General features: G+C 39.1%; 1 protein-coding gene across 1 annotated transcript in view; it reads right to left on the bottom strand.

Moving 5' to 3' along the window:
- Positions 1-1667: 1667 nt before the first annotated feature.
- The window catches only part of LURAP1L (leucine rich adaptor protein 1 like), a 52137-nt gene continuing 33579 nt past the window's right edge, over positions 1668-20225 (bottom strand). The window contains exon 2 of the mRNA XM_045882415.1: positions 1668-3375. Coding sequence (XP_045738371.1) covers positions 3001-3375 — 375 coding nt within the window. The 3' untranslated portion in view covers positions 1668-3000. The remainder of the gene's footprint in view (positions 3376-20225) is intronic.

Here is a 20225-nt window from a genome sequence, read left to right as displayed (position 1 = left end):
GACGCCTGGCTGTCTCAGCCGATACAGCATGTGACTTTTGATCTTGGGGTCATGAGTTCGAGCCCCATGTTGGGTGTAGAGATAACTTAAAAAATTTTAAAAAAGGTTTCTAAGTTGGTCATTTAGCATATCTTTATTTGCAAATACCCTTAAAATGTGTAAGCTTTAAACTTACTAAATTCCTTAACTTCAATTAATCTCCTTTCCATTATAAGACTGATGAGTCCATACAATGGAGAGATTTATATAACTAGGACAATTTCCATTTTTCTGGGACAGCAACAACTGAGTGCAGGCAGAATAGTTTGAAAGGCACTTTTGCTTTAACTTTTTACCCCATTTCTTCATGGTGCTGACAGAGGTCAAATATCAAATGTTCCAGGTCAGAGATTAGTTATGGGAATTCTTTAGTTGAAAGTGCATTCATTCTTTTGAGACCAATAAGTATGTTAGTAATTAGTGTTGTTTAACTGCATATTCCCTTCCTCTTAGTAAAATCAACTATCAAAACATTGTTGGCTTATATATGACTCTAATATCTAAATCACAGAGTTTATATTTGGTATATTGTGCAAAAACTAGATAAAATAAATAGGAATAACTGTAAAGCACATAGAATATTGAAACTCATAGAGCCAATAAAATTCTCAAGTATTCTGCCAATGTTCATTAGATTCCTTAAAATACAATGCATAAATGAAAACTATTCCACAGGCTTCTCCCGTATTACACTCTTTTGCTTTTTTATTTCCTTTTTATAGGTGGGACAGTTATAGTTGGCAAGGGATTGACAAATAGCAGGGAAGGCTGATTAGGAAAGGGAGAATGTGAAAGAAGTTTGCTACATTGAATTTACAGCCTTTAACTGTGATCTGAGGACAGAAATCATCATTCATGTACCTGGCTTGTTCTAGGCAAATGTAGGGTTTTGATGGGGTGCGAATTTGCCCTCTTATACTCTTGCTGTCTGCCTACTTCCCTCTTACTGAGGATGTTCTTTTTGCAGTGCTGTAGACATATAATTACATATTTCATTATCTTCTGCTTGAAATTCATCCATCTTGGTTCTAGATGTTTTCTCTTACAGATGTTTTCTCTGCACACTCTTAGATTTTAAAGTGGTAAATGATCTGTGCTAAAAATTGCTTGGCTTAATTCTAGATTAAAACTGACAAAATAGCCAACCAACCAGCCTTTACTAACTTGAAAGTAAAAATAAGCAGAATGGGGGAAATATATTAATGACAGTTGGCAAGTGGCCAATACCCCAATTCATCTATAGGCACAAAACTGACTCTGGACATGTGAATTCAGGAAAGGGCTTGGAAAGCTCAGGATTGGGAAATGTGGATTCTCACTGATTGGAAGGAAAATATTAGTCACTTTTTTTTTCTTTTTTTTTTTTGGTAATGGGGTTACATTTGCTTTTTTATCTATACTTCATTTTTTAATTTCAATATGTACCAAAGGGGATATTGAGTGTTAATGTTATGGATAAGACAGACCCAAGTTCAAATCCCAGTTTTGACACTTACTGGGAGATTTGATCCAGCTACCTACATTCCATGTGCCTCAGTTTCCTCAAATACAGAAGGGAGACAATCCTCACATCATGAAATTGTTGTGATGAGGATTATAGCAAGCAATTCATGAAAAAAAGACTAGTGTAAAATACAGACCCTGTAGATTTTAATTGGAAATTGAATAACATATGTTCTGGAAACAAACAATACATTTGACAAGAGGGTAACAGGTATATATTAACAAAGGAAATATTGGGGAAACCATTTCTTGGGTGTGGAAATTTTTCAGTTATAAATAGGAAGACTTTTTGATTCATATTGTAAAGTGTTTAGTGCAGAAACATATATCATTTACAAAGAACGGTTTGAAAGCTCAATAGATTCACTCACTAGGAATCATTAAAGTAAAAGAAATGTGGAGGATTAATAATATCACATCAAAATGAAATGTTTATTTACTATAAGAGTTATATTGTCAGACGTCATTTCAAAGAACTAAGAGATTATTTATCTACCCCAGGATGAAAGGATATCATGTTAGACTTCATAAATGAATAGTGATTCTACTTTCCACTCCATCCATCCATCCATCCATCCATCCATCCATCCATCCATCCATCCATCCATCTGTATATATGCATTTATGTGTTTATATGCCATATCAGAATTATAAATATCTACAAATAAATATCAACAAAATCTCAAAATACAATTTAGGAGACCTTAACCTCTAATCACCTATATATACCTAATCTCAGTTATTCTTTGAAATTTGGGAGAATCATATACATTATCACACAACTAATCCTATATAATTTGAGTTAGAATCACTAATGACAAAAGTACGATCTAAAGTATGACCTCAAAGTTGAAGTGAGCAGATTGCATATAGTTGTGGCTTCCAAATAATAGTCATGTAGAAGTGTGTGACTAACAATACTGTTGACTTTACACCAGGAATTTTTGCCTAGAAATAATGCCTAAGTCTGTTGCAACTATTTCGTTCAACCTACTATACAAACCATAATAAACCTCAGTATCTTCTGGAAAGTGAAACTTTGAATCATTTAAGAATACAAACAACAAAATGTACTGTTATCAGACTTTGGTTTATTGTAAAATTTAGCAAAGTTTTTTTTTTGTTTTTTTTTTTTTGGTAATCCCTGACCCCTTGCTCTGAAAACAAAAGCAAAAACATGATTATTGCTTATTCTTTTTCCCTCTACTTTATTTGTTCCACTGTAAAAGAGGGGAGAAAAATCACTGTAATAAATAAAAATAGAGATGTAAGAGAGAAAGATAAATCAGTCCAGAAAAGAAAGATTAGGAGCAACAGAATTATCATCAAGCAGTTTCAAAATAAGCTTCTTTTAAAAAGGTTGTCATATAAAAAAAAAAAATCACACCAAAAATATAGCAGCGGAGAAGGATAAATACAAGTTAATTGCACACCAATCCCATGCAAAAAACTGGGTCATTAGCCAAAGCAGTAGTATTCAGAATCCAGTTTGGGGTGCTTGTGCAGGGCTTGCGAGTCCTCTATTACGGAGTTGTCGCTGAACTGGTCCAAGTCCGATGGGGTCTGATGGCCTGGGACATCATCCGCCAAAGTGTCCAGAAAGCTCCCCACGGAGATGCCATCCAGCCCATCGCTGCCATCATGAAGACTATTGTAGCTGCCACGTAAGGAGGTGCTCTGACTCTCCAATAAACTGCACAGGCTGCCACTGAGACTGCTGCCTCGGCTGGTGATGGTGGCTTTCTCTTCAATCATCCACTTGATGGACTCAATGCTCTCATTGATAACAAGCAACTGGCGCATGAGCCTGACGTCTGTGGCTCGGAGGTTAACCTGTGCGGAGGGCGGAAAGAGCAAAGACATGCCGGTTATTCTCCATTTTTGAAAGACTCAAAATTCACTTGGGTTCTGTCTTCTGCAGGCCATAACTTTATATGCACAGAATAAAATATAAATTCACTTGATCTCATGACCTTTTGAAAACTGCTGGCCAATGGAAAAGGCAGAGTCAACTGACTCACTTCCTGCCCTCGATGCATCAGGCTCCAAAGGGGACAGTAAAACTCGCACTGCATCTCTGACCCTAACTCAGCTGCCTGGAAATAACATATTGACTGTCAGGTTCTCTGCTAAGAAATGCATTCTCTCTCTGGCCAGAATAATAGTTAATCCATGTTTACTTGGGAATATGCATGTAGATGCTGTGAGGTGGGGAGAAGAGAAATGTGTGGTAATTAAGCAATTATCAGCATCACCATCATTGTAGCTGCTCCCAGTTTTTGAGTGATGACGTACCAGACATCATTATGCAAATGCCAGCCTCCATTATATTGTAGCAACCCTGGGCCATGGGTATTACTTTTATCCCCATTACACAGGTGAAGAAACTGAAATCCACAGAAAGGAGTATGGAAGAGGTCTGCACTCTCTATGACTATATGGAAATATATCTAGTTCTAAATAATGCTTTTATTTTTAAGAATCAAATTGCTTTACAATTCCTTGAATTGTAAATCCAAGGAGGCCATCCACTTTACAAGATGAATCCAAAAGGAGGCCATCCACTTTACAAGATGAAGCATTCAGATGTCTTCTATAGATCTGATTATTTGCCTCAGATAGGTCAGGGGAAGCCTCAATCAAAATTGGTATATAGAACTCTGAGAAAGTTCTAGAACTCCCTCAGATACCTTCTAGGTGTGTAGTCCTTCTGATAGTTCTAAATTACTTCAAAGAAACCTGTCCTCACAGCACAAAGCAGAATTTCTTTTTAGGTCCTATAGTTAAATGGGAACATTTGCTAACATCAAGAGTGTGGTGTTTCTGTGGAAGGTGGAGAGAGGTAGGCTGCAAGAACTCTCATGACTGCCCATGTTCTTGTTGTAAGTGAAGAGATGTGGCTCCTATAAAGCTTCTAGCACCTGGACTGGGAGTCAGGGAAACATTTGGCCACCAGAGGTCACATTCGTTATGGTTTGAAATAGATTTCCTTTTTTTTTTTTTTTCAGTTGGGGTCCTTAACCCAAGAGGCTGGGCCTTGCTAATTGTTTCTTTAAGATCCAAGGCTAATTCGGATTTGTGGGTTTCTAGAATTATTAAAGGCATTCAGTCATGAATGACTCAAGCCTTTAAGGAGAAAGGAGCTATTGTCTTCAAATGTATGCATTCATATTATAAAAATATTTCCTGGTTAGGAGTTAATCCATAACCAAAGGTGAACTTTGGGTTGAGTGAATGTGATGAACAAACATTAGGAGAAGATGGAATTTCTACCAATGACTTCAAAGATGTAAGATTACAGGTCATGTATGAATACACATTAAAAAAGCATAAGGTATGATTTTAAAACTCTTAATTTTGCTAGGCTATCACATAAAGTGGCATGAGTGACTTCCTTATCTTCTCTGAGGAAAGCACCAAAAACAAACTGTATACAAGGTAACTGTGAAAATCATTTGTCTCTGGGGTGTCTGTGAGCAGAAAAATGTTAACTTATTAAGTTTTGAGATGTTTTTCAGTTACACAGTGTCTCAGTGACCTTGCAGTCATGTTGCATTGAGAAAGGAGGCTTTCTGGCAGTCTTTATGTTCAAATTCACCCCCACACCCCATGAGCCATCAACATACTGTTCAGGTTACATGTAATACAACAAATATTTATAAATCAACAACTTGTCCTGGTCCACTGAGGAGCCTAGAAAATCAATGAGCCAAAGTCTTACAAAATTCTTCTGTGAGGCGTCCGTAGCCGATGAGACATGCTGTGCCCATTGTCGGCCTGGTGCCATATAAATGGGACCATTTCCCGTCAGCGCCCCAAATGATCCACAGCTGCATTTGTTCACATCCCCGCCCTGTCGCATGAAAACATTCTGGTCCGTGCCCAGCTGTGGGTGTGTTCCCTGTTAGTCTCCTCACTTGAAATACTTCTCTCTTCCTCTTCAACACTCCCCCCCCATTCCTAAAGTCCTCTAAGCACTACTTGCTGATTCCAGCCTCCTCTGCTGGCCCATGTACAAAATGTCTTACAATTTTTCCGTATCTTAAGGCCTGACCTAGGTAAGCATTGATTGATTTTTTTTTTCCTTAACTGGCATAAATTTAGATCTGTGGACGTTCAGCTCTTAAGGCAGTAATAATGCCCACTCCCAACGACTGTGTCACTCCGGAGTTAAAACATACTCAGGACAAATTCTTTCCGGCAATTTTTGTCTGAGTTACGCCATGGCTGCCTCAAACACAATTTTTTCAATCTTATTGAGCAATGCAAATCAGAGGAATAGACTATGAACTAACAAAAGCTTCCTTTGACCATGAAATGATTTATTTAGAAACAATCTTTTTCTTCTGAAGGCAAACATTCACAGGCCATCGAACCACCGCTGGGGGGGAAAATGACGAAAGCGAGTCAGTTAGAACGCGTTGATCTGGCTGCTAATGATGACAGACCTAACTTCTAACTCTGCCCTGCTGGGGAGAAAGTAAACAGCTGCTCTGTGGGAGCGCAGAGCCGCCCGTTCACACGGCTGCCTGTCCAATACCTGGTGCTCCAGGCTGCCCCACACCGCTCGCTCCTGGAACTGAGGTGTGGTTATGCTGTTGCCAATGAACCCTGAAAGTCTGAGCAATCTGCCACAGGACGAAATCACAATGTTGCTTCTGTCTCTGGTTGCTGCCCCGCCTTTCCTCCCTGTTATTCATGTCAGTGTTTATGAAGTGGGGCCATCTATTAAGGAGACAGTCGCCTACCCCGTCGGTAGGAAAGTGTCCGGTTCTTTCACCTAAAGTCTTACAAAGTCTTGTGACTTTAAAGCTATAGAGAGTTGGGAGGCCCTTTTCATGGTCTGAGTTTAAGTTCCCCTTCTTGGAGAACTCCTTCCTGATCCATCATGGTATCCAGTCTCCATGCCTAGTTGAATACTACATTTCTGTTTTTTTTTGTTCCCTTCTCGGTGTTTATGGCTAGTGGAAATCATCCTGCTTATTGTTCGTGTGTGTACTTTTTGTGTTCCTCATAAGCATGTAAGCACCACAGAATGCAGGGGATTTGGTCTATTCTGTTCACCACTCTGTGCCCAAGGCCTGCAAGAGTGCTTGGCACATAGTAGGGGCTCAATTCGCATTTCTTCAAGGGCTGACTGATTGTTTCAGATTGCACCATCTGTCAGGAACACCCCTCCCTTGGGCTTTGAGGTGGGTCAGGGATATGTGACTTGAGAGGAAGAAAGCGGCGGCTTGGAAAGGCTCTGGAAAGAGCATTTCAGAGCTGGAGCATTGCCAGCATGCAACCCATTCTGATTCATTCACAGGATTCAAACACGGTATTCCTAGCTTGAATGTACAGATTATCGAGATAGTATCTCTGAAAGGAAATGGACTTCAAGGTGTGACTCATACTCCAAACATTATTCTGTTTGTTCCGAGGTGATAACTGGTTCTGGTCTTAGCACAGGCACAGGGTTCTGTAAATACTTGATGAAATGATTTGAACAAAGGGAACAAACAGGACATTTATAAAAAGAAAAGAAAAGGAAAAGAAAAAAAGGAAAGAAAAGGAAGGAGGGAAGGAAGGAAGGAAGGAAAGAAGGAAGGAAGGAAGGAAGGAAGGAAGGAAGGAAGAAAGAAAGAAAGAAAGAAAGAAAGAAAGAGAAAGAAAGAAAAAAAGTTTTGCACAGATTGATCGAAAGAGATGTGAATGTCCTTTCCTCTTTTCCCCTACCACACCCTACCCGTCCCACCCCCCACTCTGGTCCTTGCATTATTGCAATGTGGTTCACCTTCATACTTAACTGAGGTCTCTCATGCTTTAGGATTTTAACATAGGTCTCCAGACTTGGTAAATGCTGAAATTTCCTATCATTTTTGGACAAGTAGTGAACTGGGTCTGTGGCAGAAATTGAAATGAGGGATCCTGAAAGAGCAAATAATCTTAATAATAAACTTTCCCAGATCTGTGTTTTCCTCCTGGCTATCATTTTAATGCTGAAAGAAGACAAGCATTATAAATTAGCACAATGGAATCCAAAAGGAGAGGAGGTGGTCAAATTTTCAATTAATCAGGGAGTTGTTGAACAACTCAACTTTTTTTGTAGCGCTGTCCGAGCAACATGGTACAGGGTTCTAGCCTGCCACTGTCACTGTCTACCTGTGTGACCTCTGGCAAAGTGGTTTGGCACAAGGGATCTCAGCCTCTGTATTCATGAAGACAAAGGATGAGGTTTTATTCTCCGCTCCAGTGAACCACAGGCCTCAGTGGAGGTGGTAAAGCAGTCTGTGAACAAAGGCTCATTTCTGCCAGTATTGAAGATTTAATTCGACTGAGGAACCTCCTATCACTTCTGTCTGCTTTTCTTTTTTTTTTTTTTAAATATTTTGTTTATTTATTTGACAGAGAGAGACACAGTAAGAGAGGGAACACAAGCAGGGGGAGTGGGAGAGGGAGAAGCAGGCTTCCCACAGAGCAGGGAGCCCGATGCGGGGCTCGATCCCAGGACCCTGGGATCACGACCCGAGCTGAAGGCAGACGCTTAATGACTGAGCCACCCAGGCACCCCCTGTCTGCTTTTCATACTGAGGATTTATTTAGGATGTTATTTGATGCAAAGAATCTGCAGATCGGACTGGCTCAGGATTTCCCTCTACTTTGACATAGTCTCTGATTCTTTCGTCATTCTGGTGACTGTTTGATTACTAAATTGTCTCTGCTTTGAGAAAACCATGTGGGCTATATATAGATGAGACAGAACAATCAATTTTGCTACTCAACAGCTCCAGCAAAATCTTTAGCTAGTAAAATCTCATGGCCAAAGCCAGCACTTTGAGCTCTTTGTGAATTTTAATCTCCTTATCGGAAATTGTGTGGTAATGGTAATTTTTAATTTTGGCTCTTGCTATTTGGGTTTACATAAAATCTTATTTGTGTTCTGCTCCAGGATAAACATACGTATCATCGTTCATATGCCTATTTATTAACTGAAATGTGTACATGAGCTGCGGAATGTATCTTCCAAATAGGGGCAGTGTTCACTCTATCTTGGCATACGGGAAGCTTGGACAGCACCATGTACTCTTGTCTCTCATAAACCTCTCCTTCACTATTTTTATCCTTTTGTTTAAGAGAATCAACTAGTCAGATAAACGCCGGCCATGTCCTAGTTATTATGTACTTCTAATGTAAAATCCACAATATCCATGACCTAAATCCCAAATGTCCAGCAAGCTATAATATGAATTAGAAGGGAGAAAGACTACTTTACAAATCCATAATCATGTACATGAAGGAAAACAGATTAGATTTGCCTTTTATTTTTTGGTTTTTTTTAAAGATTTTATTTATTTATTTGTCAGAGACAGAGAGAGCACAAGCAGGAGGAGTGGTAGGCCGAGGGAGAAGCAGGCTCCCTGCCGAGCAGGGAGCCCGATGCAGGACTCGATCCCAAGACCCTGGGATAATGACCTGAGCTGAAGGCAGACGCTTAACGACTGAACCACCCAGGCATCCCTAGATTTGCCTTTTAATGTGAGGCTCTAATCCTAGTTCCTAATTCAGAGGGACAAATTTTTCAAATTTGTAATTGATGGAAAGCCTTTCTTCTCTAGTCATATTTATTTCCAAATTTACAAATAAATTAACATATCATCTTACACCTTATTAAAAGGCTGCTATAACAATGCTTGGGATATTGTTTTTCTAGCAGTTTATCCCAGTTTATCTGTGTGTTCCTTTTGCATAACCGAATCAAGTCCAAATCTGCTCCCTGTCCAAATTCACCACATCCTCAATCTGATGATACAGATTTTCTGCCCACCCATCCTTAAAATTTCCAGCAGTTTTATTAAGAGCTGTATTTATAAAGCACTTCTCTCAGTATATTCTCAGAGGATCCAGAAGGATATTATTGTCCTTTTGCAATCAGAGAAGACATGGTACAACATTTCCACCCACTGTCTTGGTTTCAAATGCTTCTGGAGAAAAGCCTGTGGCCCGTTACCAGTGCTGTTCGGCCAGAGCTTGTCTCTGCTTTCTCAGGCAGCTCAAAATTTACGAAAAAATTTCTTTCTGACTGGGCAACAGAGGATTCCATTTTTCTATCAGTCAGCTTTGTCTTCTTCCATTTGTATTGTTTGTATGTGGAACTGAACAGTAACGAAGACAACAGCTCTCTCTTCTCCCAAAACTTAGAGCTAGAAGAGTCACCTCCCCCAAGACCGAGCTCCATACATAAAAACACTGGCAGCCGCACAGCTAACTGATGCCTTGATAAATCAGAAAGCTGCATCTGGTTTATCTGAAAGGGGCACAGGTGACTGCCCTGGACCTTACACATAAGTTCTCGCCACCACGCCTGCGCCTGGGTTCGACGCGGTTCCTGCTGATGACTCCTCTGATGGCCAAAATAAGACCGGGGAGCTTTTCAGTCCCATCCCACAGGTGCTAGTCCAGTCGGGACTCAGGCCTGTGATGCCAGTTTCTTGCCCGCACTCTGATACAGTGAAAATCGCTGCCCTGAGAGCTCTCAGTACGTACATGCCAAGGGTCACTGGCTAACGCAAGAGACTATAAATGACCTGAGTAGAAATGCATTTGGAAAGACTGAACAAACACATGGACTTCAGACATTTGTGGTAGGGCAGATCACATGAAGAGAACAAAGACCCGACAAGAAATGTCTCCACTAGGTTATAACGAGTATTCTTTCTGCATGTCCATTTTTCCAATTTAGAGCTTAAGGTGGGATTTTTATATGGAAGATGAGGGTACGATGATGCGCTCCTCTGTGATACGGAGTAGCTGCGCTTATGCTGGGAAGGCAGGGGATGCAGGGTGGCTGCTGATACATGTTTAACAACCGGTTCCCTGGGAACACTATACACGCACACACACACATACACGCAATAGGAATCGTGCTGATAGATGTGTAGTACACACCTTACAAATACTAAGATACATGTTACCTTTTATTATAAATTTTATATAACTCATTGATTCTCAGTGAATGTTTTTTATTAAAGATTTTATTTATTTATTTGACAGAGAGAGAGAGAGCGAGAGCAGGAACACAAGCAGGGGGAGTGGGAGAGGGAGAAGCAGGCTTCCCGCAGAGCAGGGAGCCCGATGCGGGACTCGATCCCAGGACCCTGGGATCATGACCTGAGCTGAAGGCAGACGCTTAATGACTGAGCCACCCAGGCGCCCTCAGAGAATGCTCTTTGTTCATTTTTGCTGAATTCTTTTTATTTTTTTTAAGATTTATTTATTTATTTGAGAGAGAGAGAGAGAGCACAGTGGGGAGAGGCAGAGGGAGAGAGAGGATCTCCCCCAACTCGGGGGCTTGATCCCACCACCCTGAGATCATGACCTGAGCCAAAATCAGGAGTCAGACTCTTAACCGACTGAGTCACCCAGGGGCCCCATGACACACTTTTAAATTTAATCTGCAATATTAACATTTTCTCCATCACTGTCTTAAGACAGTCAACAAAATAAAAATCAAGCTCTGATTTACAGCGTTTTCTAATTTCTGTGCTGTAAATACTCTTACCATGGCTAATTTCAAGCTACCAATGTGATGCCACTAAACCTGAGTTTGAGAAGAGATGCTCAGTAGCCCAGCATTATGCAATATTTTCACCCTAGGGATACAGTACATATTTTAAATAACCTCAAGAAAATTATTTTTTTAAGATTTTATTTATTCACTGAGATACAGAGAGAGAGAGAGAGAGAGAGAAAGCATGAGCAGGGAGAGAGGCAGAGGGAGAGGGAGAAGCAGGCTCCTCGCTGAGCCAGGAGCCCAATGTGGGGCTCGATCCCAGGACCCCGGGATCATGACCTGAGCCGAAGGCAGATGCTTAACCATCCGAGCCACCCAGGCGCACCAAGAAAATTATTAATAGTAAAATATAGTAAAATAAAAAGTGATGAATTTTGAGCATTTATAACCTTCATTTTTTCATATAACTCTTAATTTGTAGGTTTCTATGCATAATTTAAGGTTTTTTGAGATATGATTGACATAGATCTTCCCCGAATTGAGCCCTGAGATGGCCACATCCCCAGCCGACATGCTAGTTGCAGACTTGTGAGGGGAGCCTGAGCCACAGACGCTCAGTTCACCCGTGCCCAGGCTTCTGACTCACCGAAGCTGTGACATAAAACATGTCTACTGTTCACATTGCTAAGTTTCGGGGTATTTATTATTCAGCATGAACCAACTAATACACCAGTGCTGTTGGGATTATGTCCACTTTGAGTAGCAAGGGCCTACAGATCTTTCTACTTGTGGATGATTTCGGGTGATGGATGCTGGACCACAGTGTCCGTGGAATGCTACTCTACTGATTCACTGTTTTATAGTTTGAAAAAAAAAAAAAAGTAAAAAAAAAAGCAGAGTAGCTAAATATTTATTGATGGAGACAGAAAATGTCCAAGGAAGTTAAGGTCTTCAAGAGAGGGCCATCTGCATCTCCCACAGAATAACCCTTTTTCCCAAAAGAAAAGGTGATTTATTACTTTGAAGGAGAAACAACATTTCATACCTCTGGTATCTGACACATGATGCTTTCAATGGAGGTACTTATAAATATATTTCCTATAACTTGAGGGTCATAAAAAGTAGTGTATACAATGATAAAATAATCAACTAAACTTACATAATAGCATTCAGATATAATTTTAAGAGTTTAGACTATAATAAGAGATGAACGAAGCTGATATCACTGAATTTTCAATACCGAGGTATCTACCAAGTAGTAATCTTGCTTTTCATAATTCTCCATTTAAATTGAAGAATTCCCTTTAATTTGGCCTCCCCAGAGGAAAGCCAGGAGGAGGAGATTAGGGTAGGGATTAAAGTCGATTTATTCAGTGCCTCCTATGAGCCAGATTTTGTTTTTCACACATTAACCCAATTTTCTTTAGAAAGAGTCTTCTGGGGGTGCCTGGGTGGCTCAGTTGGTTAAGTGTCTGCCTTTGGCTCAAGTCATGATCCTGGGGTCCTGTGATTAAGCCCTGTGTTGGGCTCCCTGCTCAGTGGGGAGCCTGCTCCCCCCTCTGTCTCTGCCCCTCACCCCACTCATGCTCTCTCTCTCTCAAATAGATAAATAAAATCTTAAAAAAGAGAGAAAAGGTCTTCTGTAGAAAGGTTCTTTTGTGTAGGAAACATAACCGAGACACTGGCATTTTGTTACAATCATTCATTTTTAATCAATGTTGATAATTTGGTAATGTTTGAAATGTTTCACTTCATGATGCTGAAGATCATTTTGTTTTGTAAATGATGCTTAAACACTGACTATGTTCATTTGGGGAACTTTGGGTGGGGCTTTCCAGATGACACTGGTTAGAGCAGTGATCTCACATCCTAAAGAGTGGCCAGTGAGAAACACCTGCCACCATTTCAACATTTGCTGATAATACACTGCAGTCAGGGATTGTCTAGGGATTTATTTTGTCTCACTAATTTTGCTTCATTAGTTTTAAGAATTAGACACATCTGCCATTTATTGAATGCTTTCTATGTGCCATGGCCTTACACATTAATGTGTCTAATAAATTTAATGTCATTGTTACAACAAATATATGATGAGGCTGATTATTCTCATTATGGTTCCAGTCTGACATGTTAAGTGCTTGGAAATTATCATTCCTATCTTCACAATAAGAAAAAAAGCTGAACAAACTGAAAATCAACAACTCTTCTTAGATTCAGCAAACAATTGAGGTCATGGGGCAAACTGCTGCCTCTGGGAGATAAACAGGTAGATACAGAGACTCATGGCTTACTAAGATCCTAAGTCTGGAATCAGAAGGCCCCAGGTGGAACTGATATCAGTAGAAACACTTTGAACTCTGATGAATTGCTGGAGATTCAGTATAGACAGAGTTAAAAACTCCAAAAGGCCCAGTTTCAGGGGAACCCCTACATGTTCATGAATGTCACCTTCAGGAGCCCCATCAGGTTCTCACTGTCCCCTATGCTTCTGACAGGGGAAGGGGACAAGTTACCATTATGAAATATGCCCAGAGCTTCCTGTTCCCTTAACAAGGCCTGTCATCAAGGGAAACTATTTTACCAGAGCCCAATGTACTGGGCTTTTACCAGAGCCTAACCTATGTGGGGGAAGGGAAACACCCATTAATTGAGACCTAATCATGGACTATAGAAGGCTTCTCCTTCCCCACAACTTACCACCATGTCATAGGGTTCCTGGGTACTAACAGGGGATTTCAGCTAGAAGTATCACAGGCTTCAGACTCTACTTCAGGAATCTCTAGGAAAACCCAAAGATAGCAGAATAGACAAAAACAAAGATAGTAGAGAAAATTTTAGTCTCTGACACCTACTGCTATAGCAAACAATAAACAGTCTCCTAGTCAGATAAATATAACACCTCACACTAAAGGCCTACCTATTCCAGTTACTTTACATCATATTCAGCTTTCAACAAAGAATTACAAGGCATGCTAAAAAGCAAAAGCAAAGTCTGAAGAGACAAAGAGAGTATCAGAACCAGACTCAGATATGATACAGGTTTTGGAATTATTAGACTGGGAATTTAAAATAACTATGATTAATATGCTAAGGGGTCTACTGAAAAAAGTGGACATCATGCAACAGGCGGGTAATGTAAGCAGAGAAATGAAAACTTGAAGGAAGAATCAAAGGAAAATGCTGTAAATCAAAAACACTGCGATATAAGTAAAGAAAGCCTTTGATGAATTTATCAGTAGACTGGACATAGCCAAGGAAAGAGTCAGTAAACTTGAAGATATATAAACAGTTTGAATGGCTCTTCAAAGATATGCTGAATCATAGCCAAAGCATTATTTAATTATCTATGTGGATACACCTTGTGTGACCTGGTATTTACTACTACTTTGGCCCAGATTCATAAAGTTGTTAGCTGACTTGTAGACTTGTGTCTGGAAGACATGAAAATGACTTCTCTCCAGTTGAAAAAAAAATTCAAAGGTTATGGTTTTATTGTCTTACTGGACATTAAACAATTTGTCTCTAAGTTAACAAAATGATTTCATGTCTTTTCTGAGAAAATTGGTGAACCATTCCCACAATTCTTTTGAGACAGTTGATATCATCTTGCTGGTTCTCTCATTAAATGAGCTAAATAAATCTTCAACATGTGTTCCCTCTATATTTATATGAGAGCCATGTTTAAAATTCCTTGAAAATTATACTTTGATAGATTTGGAGGCCGAGGGGCTTACCTGCTAGAACTAGTTAAATGAAGTTGCCCAGGCTTCCAGAGTCAGTCCCAAATAGCAACAGAACTTTACCTTTTCTGACTCTATTTTCTTCTTCTGATTTGGTACTTTCTGTTCTGGTTTGTTTGCTTTGTTGTTGCTGTTGTTTCAGATCCTTAGCCAACAGTTATGAGTTTTGTTTAATTCATTGCTTAAGTCATGTCCATTTCCACAACTGGATACTGAATCCTCATGTATAAAATGTGTGCAAACAGCCAGTTCCAGGGACTGGTGGGTACTGAACCACTAGGTCAGTCAAGGTCACATAATCTAGAAGTTTATTCCCCATTTGGGGTGGCAATAATGGGCAACCTGATTTCATGATGGGATCACTAGGTGATCTCTATTAGGATGGTGTGAATCTGTTCTCTGTTGGATGAGAGACAACACGGAATATGGTTAGTTGGGCTATATTGTTTGTCTATTGGTGTGCTCAAATCCATGTAGAAGATATTCCATTTCCACTGAAGAGAAAGATAACCCTTTGAGAATGGGTGTTCTGTGTTTTCTAAAACATGCTCTGTGCCTGAGGTGGTAGAACTGAAGTTTCAAGTCCTGTGGGAGGCTGTGCATCTAATTGAGAAAAAACCATTTTACTGCTTGTTGATAAGAAAACAATGTATTTTCCCATTTCTAGAGTATATTATTTTAAAGTCCCTTAAGAAAAAGGAGACTTTTCTAAATACAGAGGCTAATAAATACTTGCAAAAATTTAATATTCCCAGAATTTCAGGGAAATAAAGAAACTGAACTCTGATACACTGAATGTACTGACTTTTTTTTTTAGATTTTTATTTATTCATTTGACAGAGAGAGAGAGAGACAGCTAGAGAGGGAACAGTGTGTGAGTGGGAGAGGGAGAAGCAGGCCCCCCACTGAGCAGGGAGCCCGACGCGGGGCTCGATCCCAGGACCCCGGGACCATGACCCGAGCCAAAGGCAGACGCCCAACGACTGAGCCACCCAGGTGCCCCTGTACTGACCTTTTTAAGGAAGAAAAACAACCAAACAAAAACATCTCTCATAGATACTGCTAACTCAGGAGCATATTTATAGCAGAATCCAAGTGATTTAGACATTAACTGGTTTGGTAATTTTAGGTCATAAATAGATAAATTTCTTTTCCTTGCTTTTGTCAGTATGGAGAATAAACATATATAGTTGACCCCTGAACAGTGCGGGGGTTTGGGGGTGCTGACTCCTGCGCAGTTGGAACTTCATGTATACATTGACTCCCCAAAAACTTAACTATGCATAGCCTACTATTGAGAAGCCTTGTTGGTAACACAATTAACACATATTATACGTATGTATTATATACCGTATTCTTACAATAAAGTCAGCTAGAGAAAAGAAAATGTTATTAGGAAAATGATAAGGAAGACAAAATACATTTACAGTACTGTCCTGTAAAAACTCTGCATATTAAATGGACCTCTGCAGTTCAAATCTGTGTTGTTCAAGGATCAACTGTAATTTAATTTTTTAAGATTTGAATTATTTTCTAGTGAAAGAGACTAGGCTAATAACTTCTAAATCTGTTGTACTGGTTTATTGATGAGATAGGCTAATGTTTCTTCCATATATTGTTTAAGAAAATATTGTATATTTTCTATATTAAATTAGAATTCTTGATTTTTTTTTTTTTTTTGAGAGAAAGAGAGAAAAAGAGAGAGAGTGGACACAATGGGGGACACGAAGGGGCAGAGGGAGAGGGAGAGAGAATCTTAAGCAGGCTCCATGCCCAGCATGGAGCCCGATGCTCGGCTCAATCTCAGGACTCTGAGATCATGACCTGAGTCGAAATCAAGGGTCAGACATTTAACCGACTGAGCAACCCAGGCACCCCTAGAATTCTTAATAGTTTTAATTCAACTGTAATTATATTCCTTCTGTGTCATCTTGAACATAATTTGCAAGATATTTACTAATTTTAGAACTTAGACTAATATTAAATCAAATAATAAAAATTTTAACATCTGTATAATTTGTAAGGAAGACAGAAAATGAAAGATGGGTCACCAATTGTTATGAATATCTGCTTTTTATTTATTTTTTTTAAGATTTTCTATATTTATTTGACAGAGAGAGACAGCACAAGCAGGGGGAACAGTAGAAGGAGAGGGAGAAGCAGGCTTCCCCGCTGAGCAGGGAGCCCAATGCGGGACTCAATCCCAGGCCCCTGGGATCATGACCTGAGCCAAAGTCAAGACGCTTAAACATCTGAGCCACCCAGGCGCCCCATCTGCTTTTCATTTTAACAGTAATAAAGCGACTATATTTTGGTGTCATTTTTTTTTTAAGATTTTATTTATTTATTTGAGAGAGAGAGAATGAGAGAGAGCACATGAGAGGGGGGAGGGTCAGAGGGAGAAGCAGACTCCCTGCCGAGCAGGGAGCCTGATGCAGGACTTGATCCAGGGACTCCAGGATCATGACCTGAGCCGAAGGCAGTCGCTTAACCAACTGAGCCACCCAGGCGCCCAATTTTGGTGTCATTTTAATGAACGTATTAATTTTGCGATCCAACAAAGGTGTGAAAGGTTATGTTTTTTGCTGTGGAGATTTTATAATGTAGTTGTGTAAGCTTTGCTCATCTACTAAAATGCTTGTTTATGGCAAGTAGTGATCACTCTCCAGTTTTCTCTAAAAGATTAGTAAATTTGATTAAAAATTATGGCTTATATGGATGGTTGAGACTACTCTAGAAATAATCATGGCAAAGAACTGTAACTAAAATGTGGTTTTGTTTTTTAAAGAGGGGAATATTTTTCTTGTCAAAATTATTTGTTCCAGAATGTGACAGGAAGTAGTGAAGGATAGAACTTACCTCGATATAGAAAACTGACGTAAAATACAAAAAAAAAAAAAAAAAACCCTCTTTATTTGCCCTGAATTATATCATCTACAAAGAATGATTCTGAAAAGCAGTAAAATGTGTAAAATGTTGGTAAACTTTGCTGAGTTTTGAATGGATTTATTAGAAGATAAATTTTGGCAAGAGCTGGTAAATAAATTACTGCTTATCATATTAATGCAAAGCTAGAACTAATTTTTTTTTTTCCTCTGTTGGAATGAAAAATTAGTAGGAAGGAATTTAGTTTGCTCTTACCAAGAAATAGTAAAAGGTTATTCTTCTACGTAATCTGCTCAGATAGTAGAGATTCCTTATCTAACCTGAAAAATTTCTGTACTTTGTGTTGACTTTGGCACGTCCTTGACCCAATAACAAGGGAGTTACTTAGAATTGTGTTGTATTCTTATTCCAAACTATAACCATTTATTGTTTCTAGGCACATGTGATAGTGTTTTAATCAAATAATCTATTCTAATGAAACTTAAACCCTTTTAATTTTGCCTTCCCAAAAGAAGAACCTAAATTCAAAGGGAAAAATTTGAGATGTATTTTATACCCAAGCTATTCTTGGGGGGTCTCTGCAGAGGCCCCGGGGCCGTTGCCTTAAATAAAGCCCGTTGGACAGTAGCCATAATAAGTGAGTGGGGGTGCCTGGGTTCCAGTCAGTTTTACAAAAACAGGCAAGCTGAATTTAGGCAGTGGGTGGTCAGGGTCCCAGTATTACAGGTATTAAAAAAAAAAAAAAGACAATTCCTGGTGAATTTAACTCAGCATATCTTTCCTAATGGACTATTTGCCTTTTCTGCTCCTCTGTTTATCCACCTTTTCCATCGTGATGGTTCTCCTCATTAAAGAGTTAAATAAATCTTTGCCATATGCTTGTTTTGTATTGGTATGAGTCATTTTTTTTTTTTTTACTTTTTTTCCTGAAAAATGTACTTGGAAAGAATCAAATAACAGCGCCACAGACAGAAATCTTGTTAGAACTGGCATAAATACAGATGGGCCCCAAACAGTACAGATAATGCAGATAAATGCAAAGCAACTTAAAAATGTGACTCTGTGTGAGAAAGTTTCTGTTAAATATCCATCCCTAGGTTTTCAACTCCTTTTTACTTTTATTTAATCACTTATCTCCTATTTATTAGGAAAAAAGTTACCCTTATTGCATAAGAGAACACTCATACCCTGAATTTAATACTTCAAATTAGACTAAATAATCTTTGTCTTTTCAGTGTGAACCAAGGTGAATTCCATGAAGAAGGAATGGATTTGCTCTTTATTTCCAATGGAATTATCTCTCTGATTATCTTTGATTCAGCATGCAGCAAGTATTGTGATGATTTAGTGCTCAGAATCTTACTGAGCTGTTCACATTTTATTTTCTACAATTAGTTTAATGATATCTCTGGCACAGCAGATTACCAGTAACTAAATTTATGTACTTCTAACTTTAGTCTTTCAGAAATTATAGGATTTAAATTGTCCCTTTGCATGATACCACTCTGAAAAATTGTTTCATTTATTTTAAATGAGATTAGTACAGTCATTGAAATAATGTTGCCTAAAATGTGCTCATTTTTCCAATGTAGGCTTCTCCTAGAATTTTACGCTAATTAATGTGGATGATTTCACCTGGATATTTGAGACTTTGTTCTCCTTTGAATGTGATGTAATTTGTCATGTTTATATCTACACTGATCCACTTCCAGCAAAAATTATATACAAAAAAATTTAACAGAGAGGTGATGGCTGATTTGTTTTTTATTCACATCTATGATGCCCTCTGACCTAACTACCCATTGATGGCATGTGTTAGTGACAATGGGAAGGATCCCTAAAACTTCTGTTCAAGTCTTGGTTCCCTTAATAACCTGTGATTTGTAACAAGTAACCTAACCTTCCCATGTCTCCATTTTCCTGTCTGTTAGATGAGAATATTGGAGACTATCTTTAAAATTCCTTCCAGCCCTAAAATGTCCTCATTCTCCATATAGCACATTTTTTTTTTTTAAAGTAGCCTCTATGCCCAGCATGGAGCCCAACATGGGGCTTGAACTCAGGACCCTGAGATCAACACCTGAGCTGAAATCAAGAGTCAGTTACTCAACTGACTGAGCCATCCAGGTGTCCCTCCAATATAGTGTATGATGAGTGTACAGTTTGCAAGGAAAGGTGAAGGCTCCTCCATGATGCCCAATAGAGTACTGTTGGAATGATCTCAGTCTGAGTCTGGGAGATGGCTGCATTGGTAGAAAGACTTTACACATTAACAAGTGGATTTTTCAAGATAGAGAATTTTTCAAGATATGGAAGAAACAAACACATCTGTGGCAACAGAATAGAAAGATAAATAACAAAGAAGTAGTAAGCATGAACTCCTCCAGTGCAGTGGGTCTATCCATTAATCCTAATTTCTAACTGCTTATCAGTATGTGGCAAATCAATGAACACACTGAATGAGAAAATTTATGAAAGGGAAAAAAAAAACAGGGACATACATATATGATAATGTAGCAGAGAATGAGTATGGATTAATTTGCTTTTGGGAAGATATGCCAGTT

This window comes from Mirounga angustirostris, unplaced genomic scaffold (assembly GCF_029215605.1).
Source record: "Mirounga angustirostris isolate CCGP_5_RB_7025 unplaced genomic scaffold, mMirAng1.0.hap1 SCAF_15, whole genome shotgun sequence".
NCBI classification, from domain to species: domain Eukaryota; kingdom Metazoa; phylum Chordata; class Mammalia; order Carnivora; family Phocidae; genus Mirounga; species Mirounga angustirostris.
This window is presented reverse-complemented; position numbering and strand designations above follow the sequence as displayed.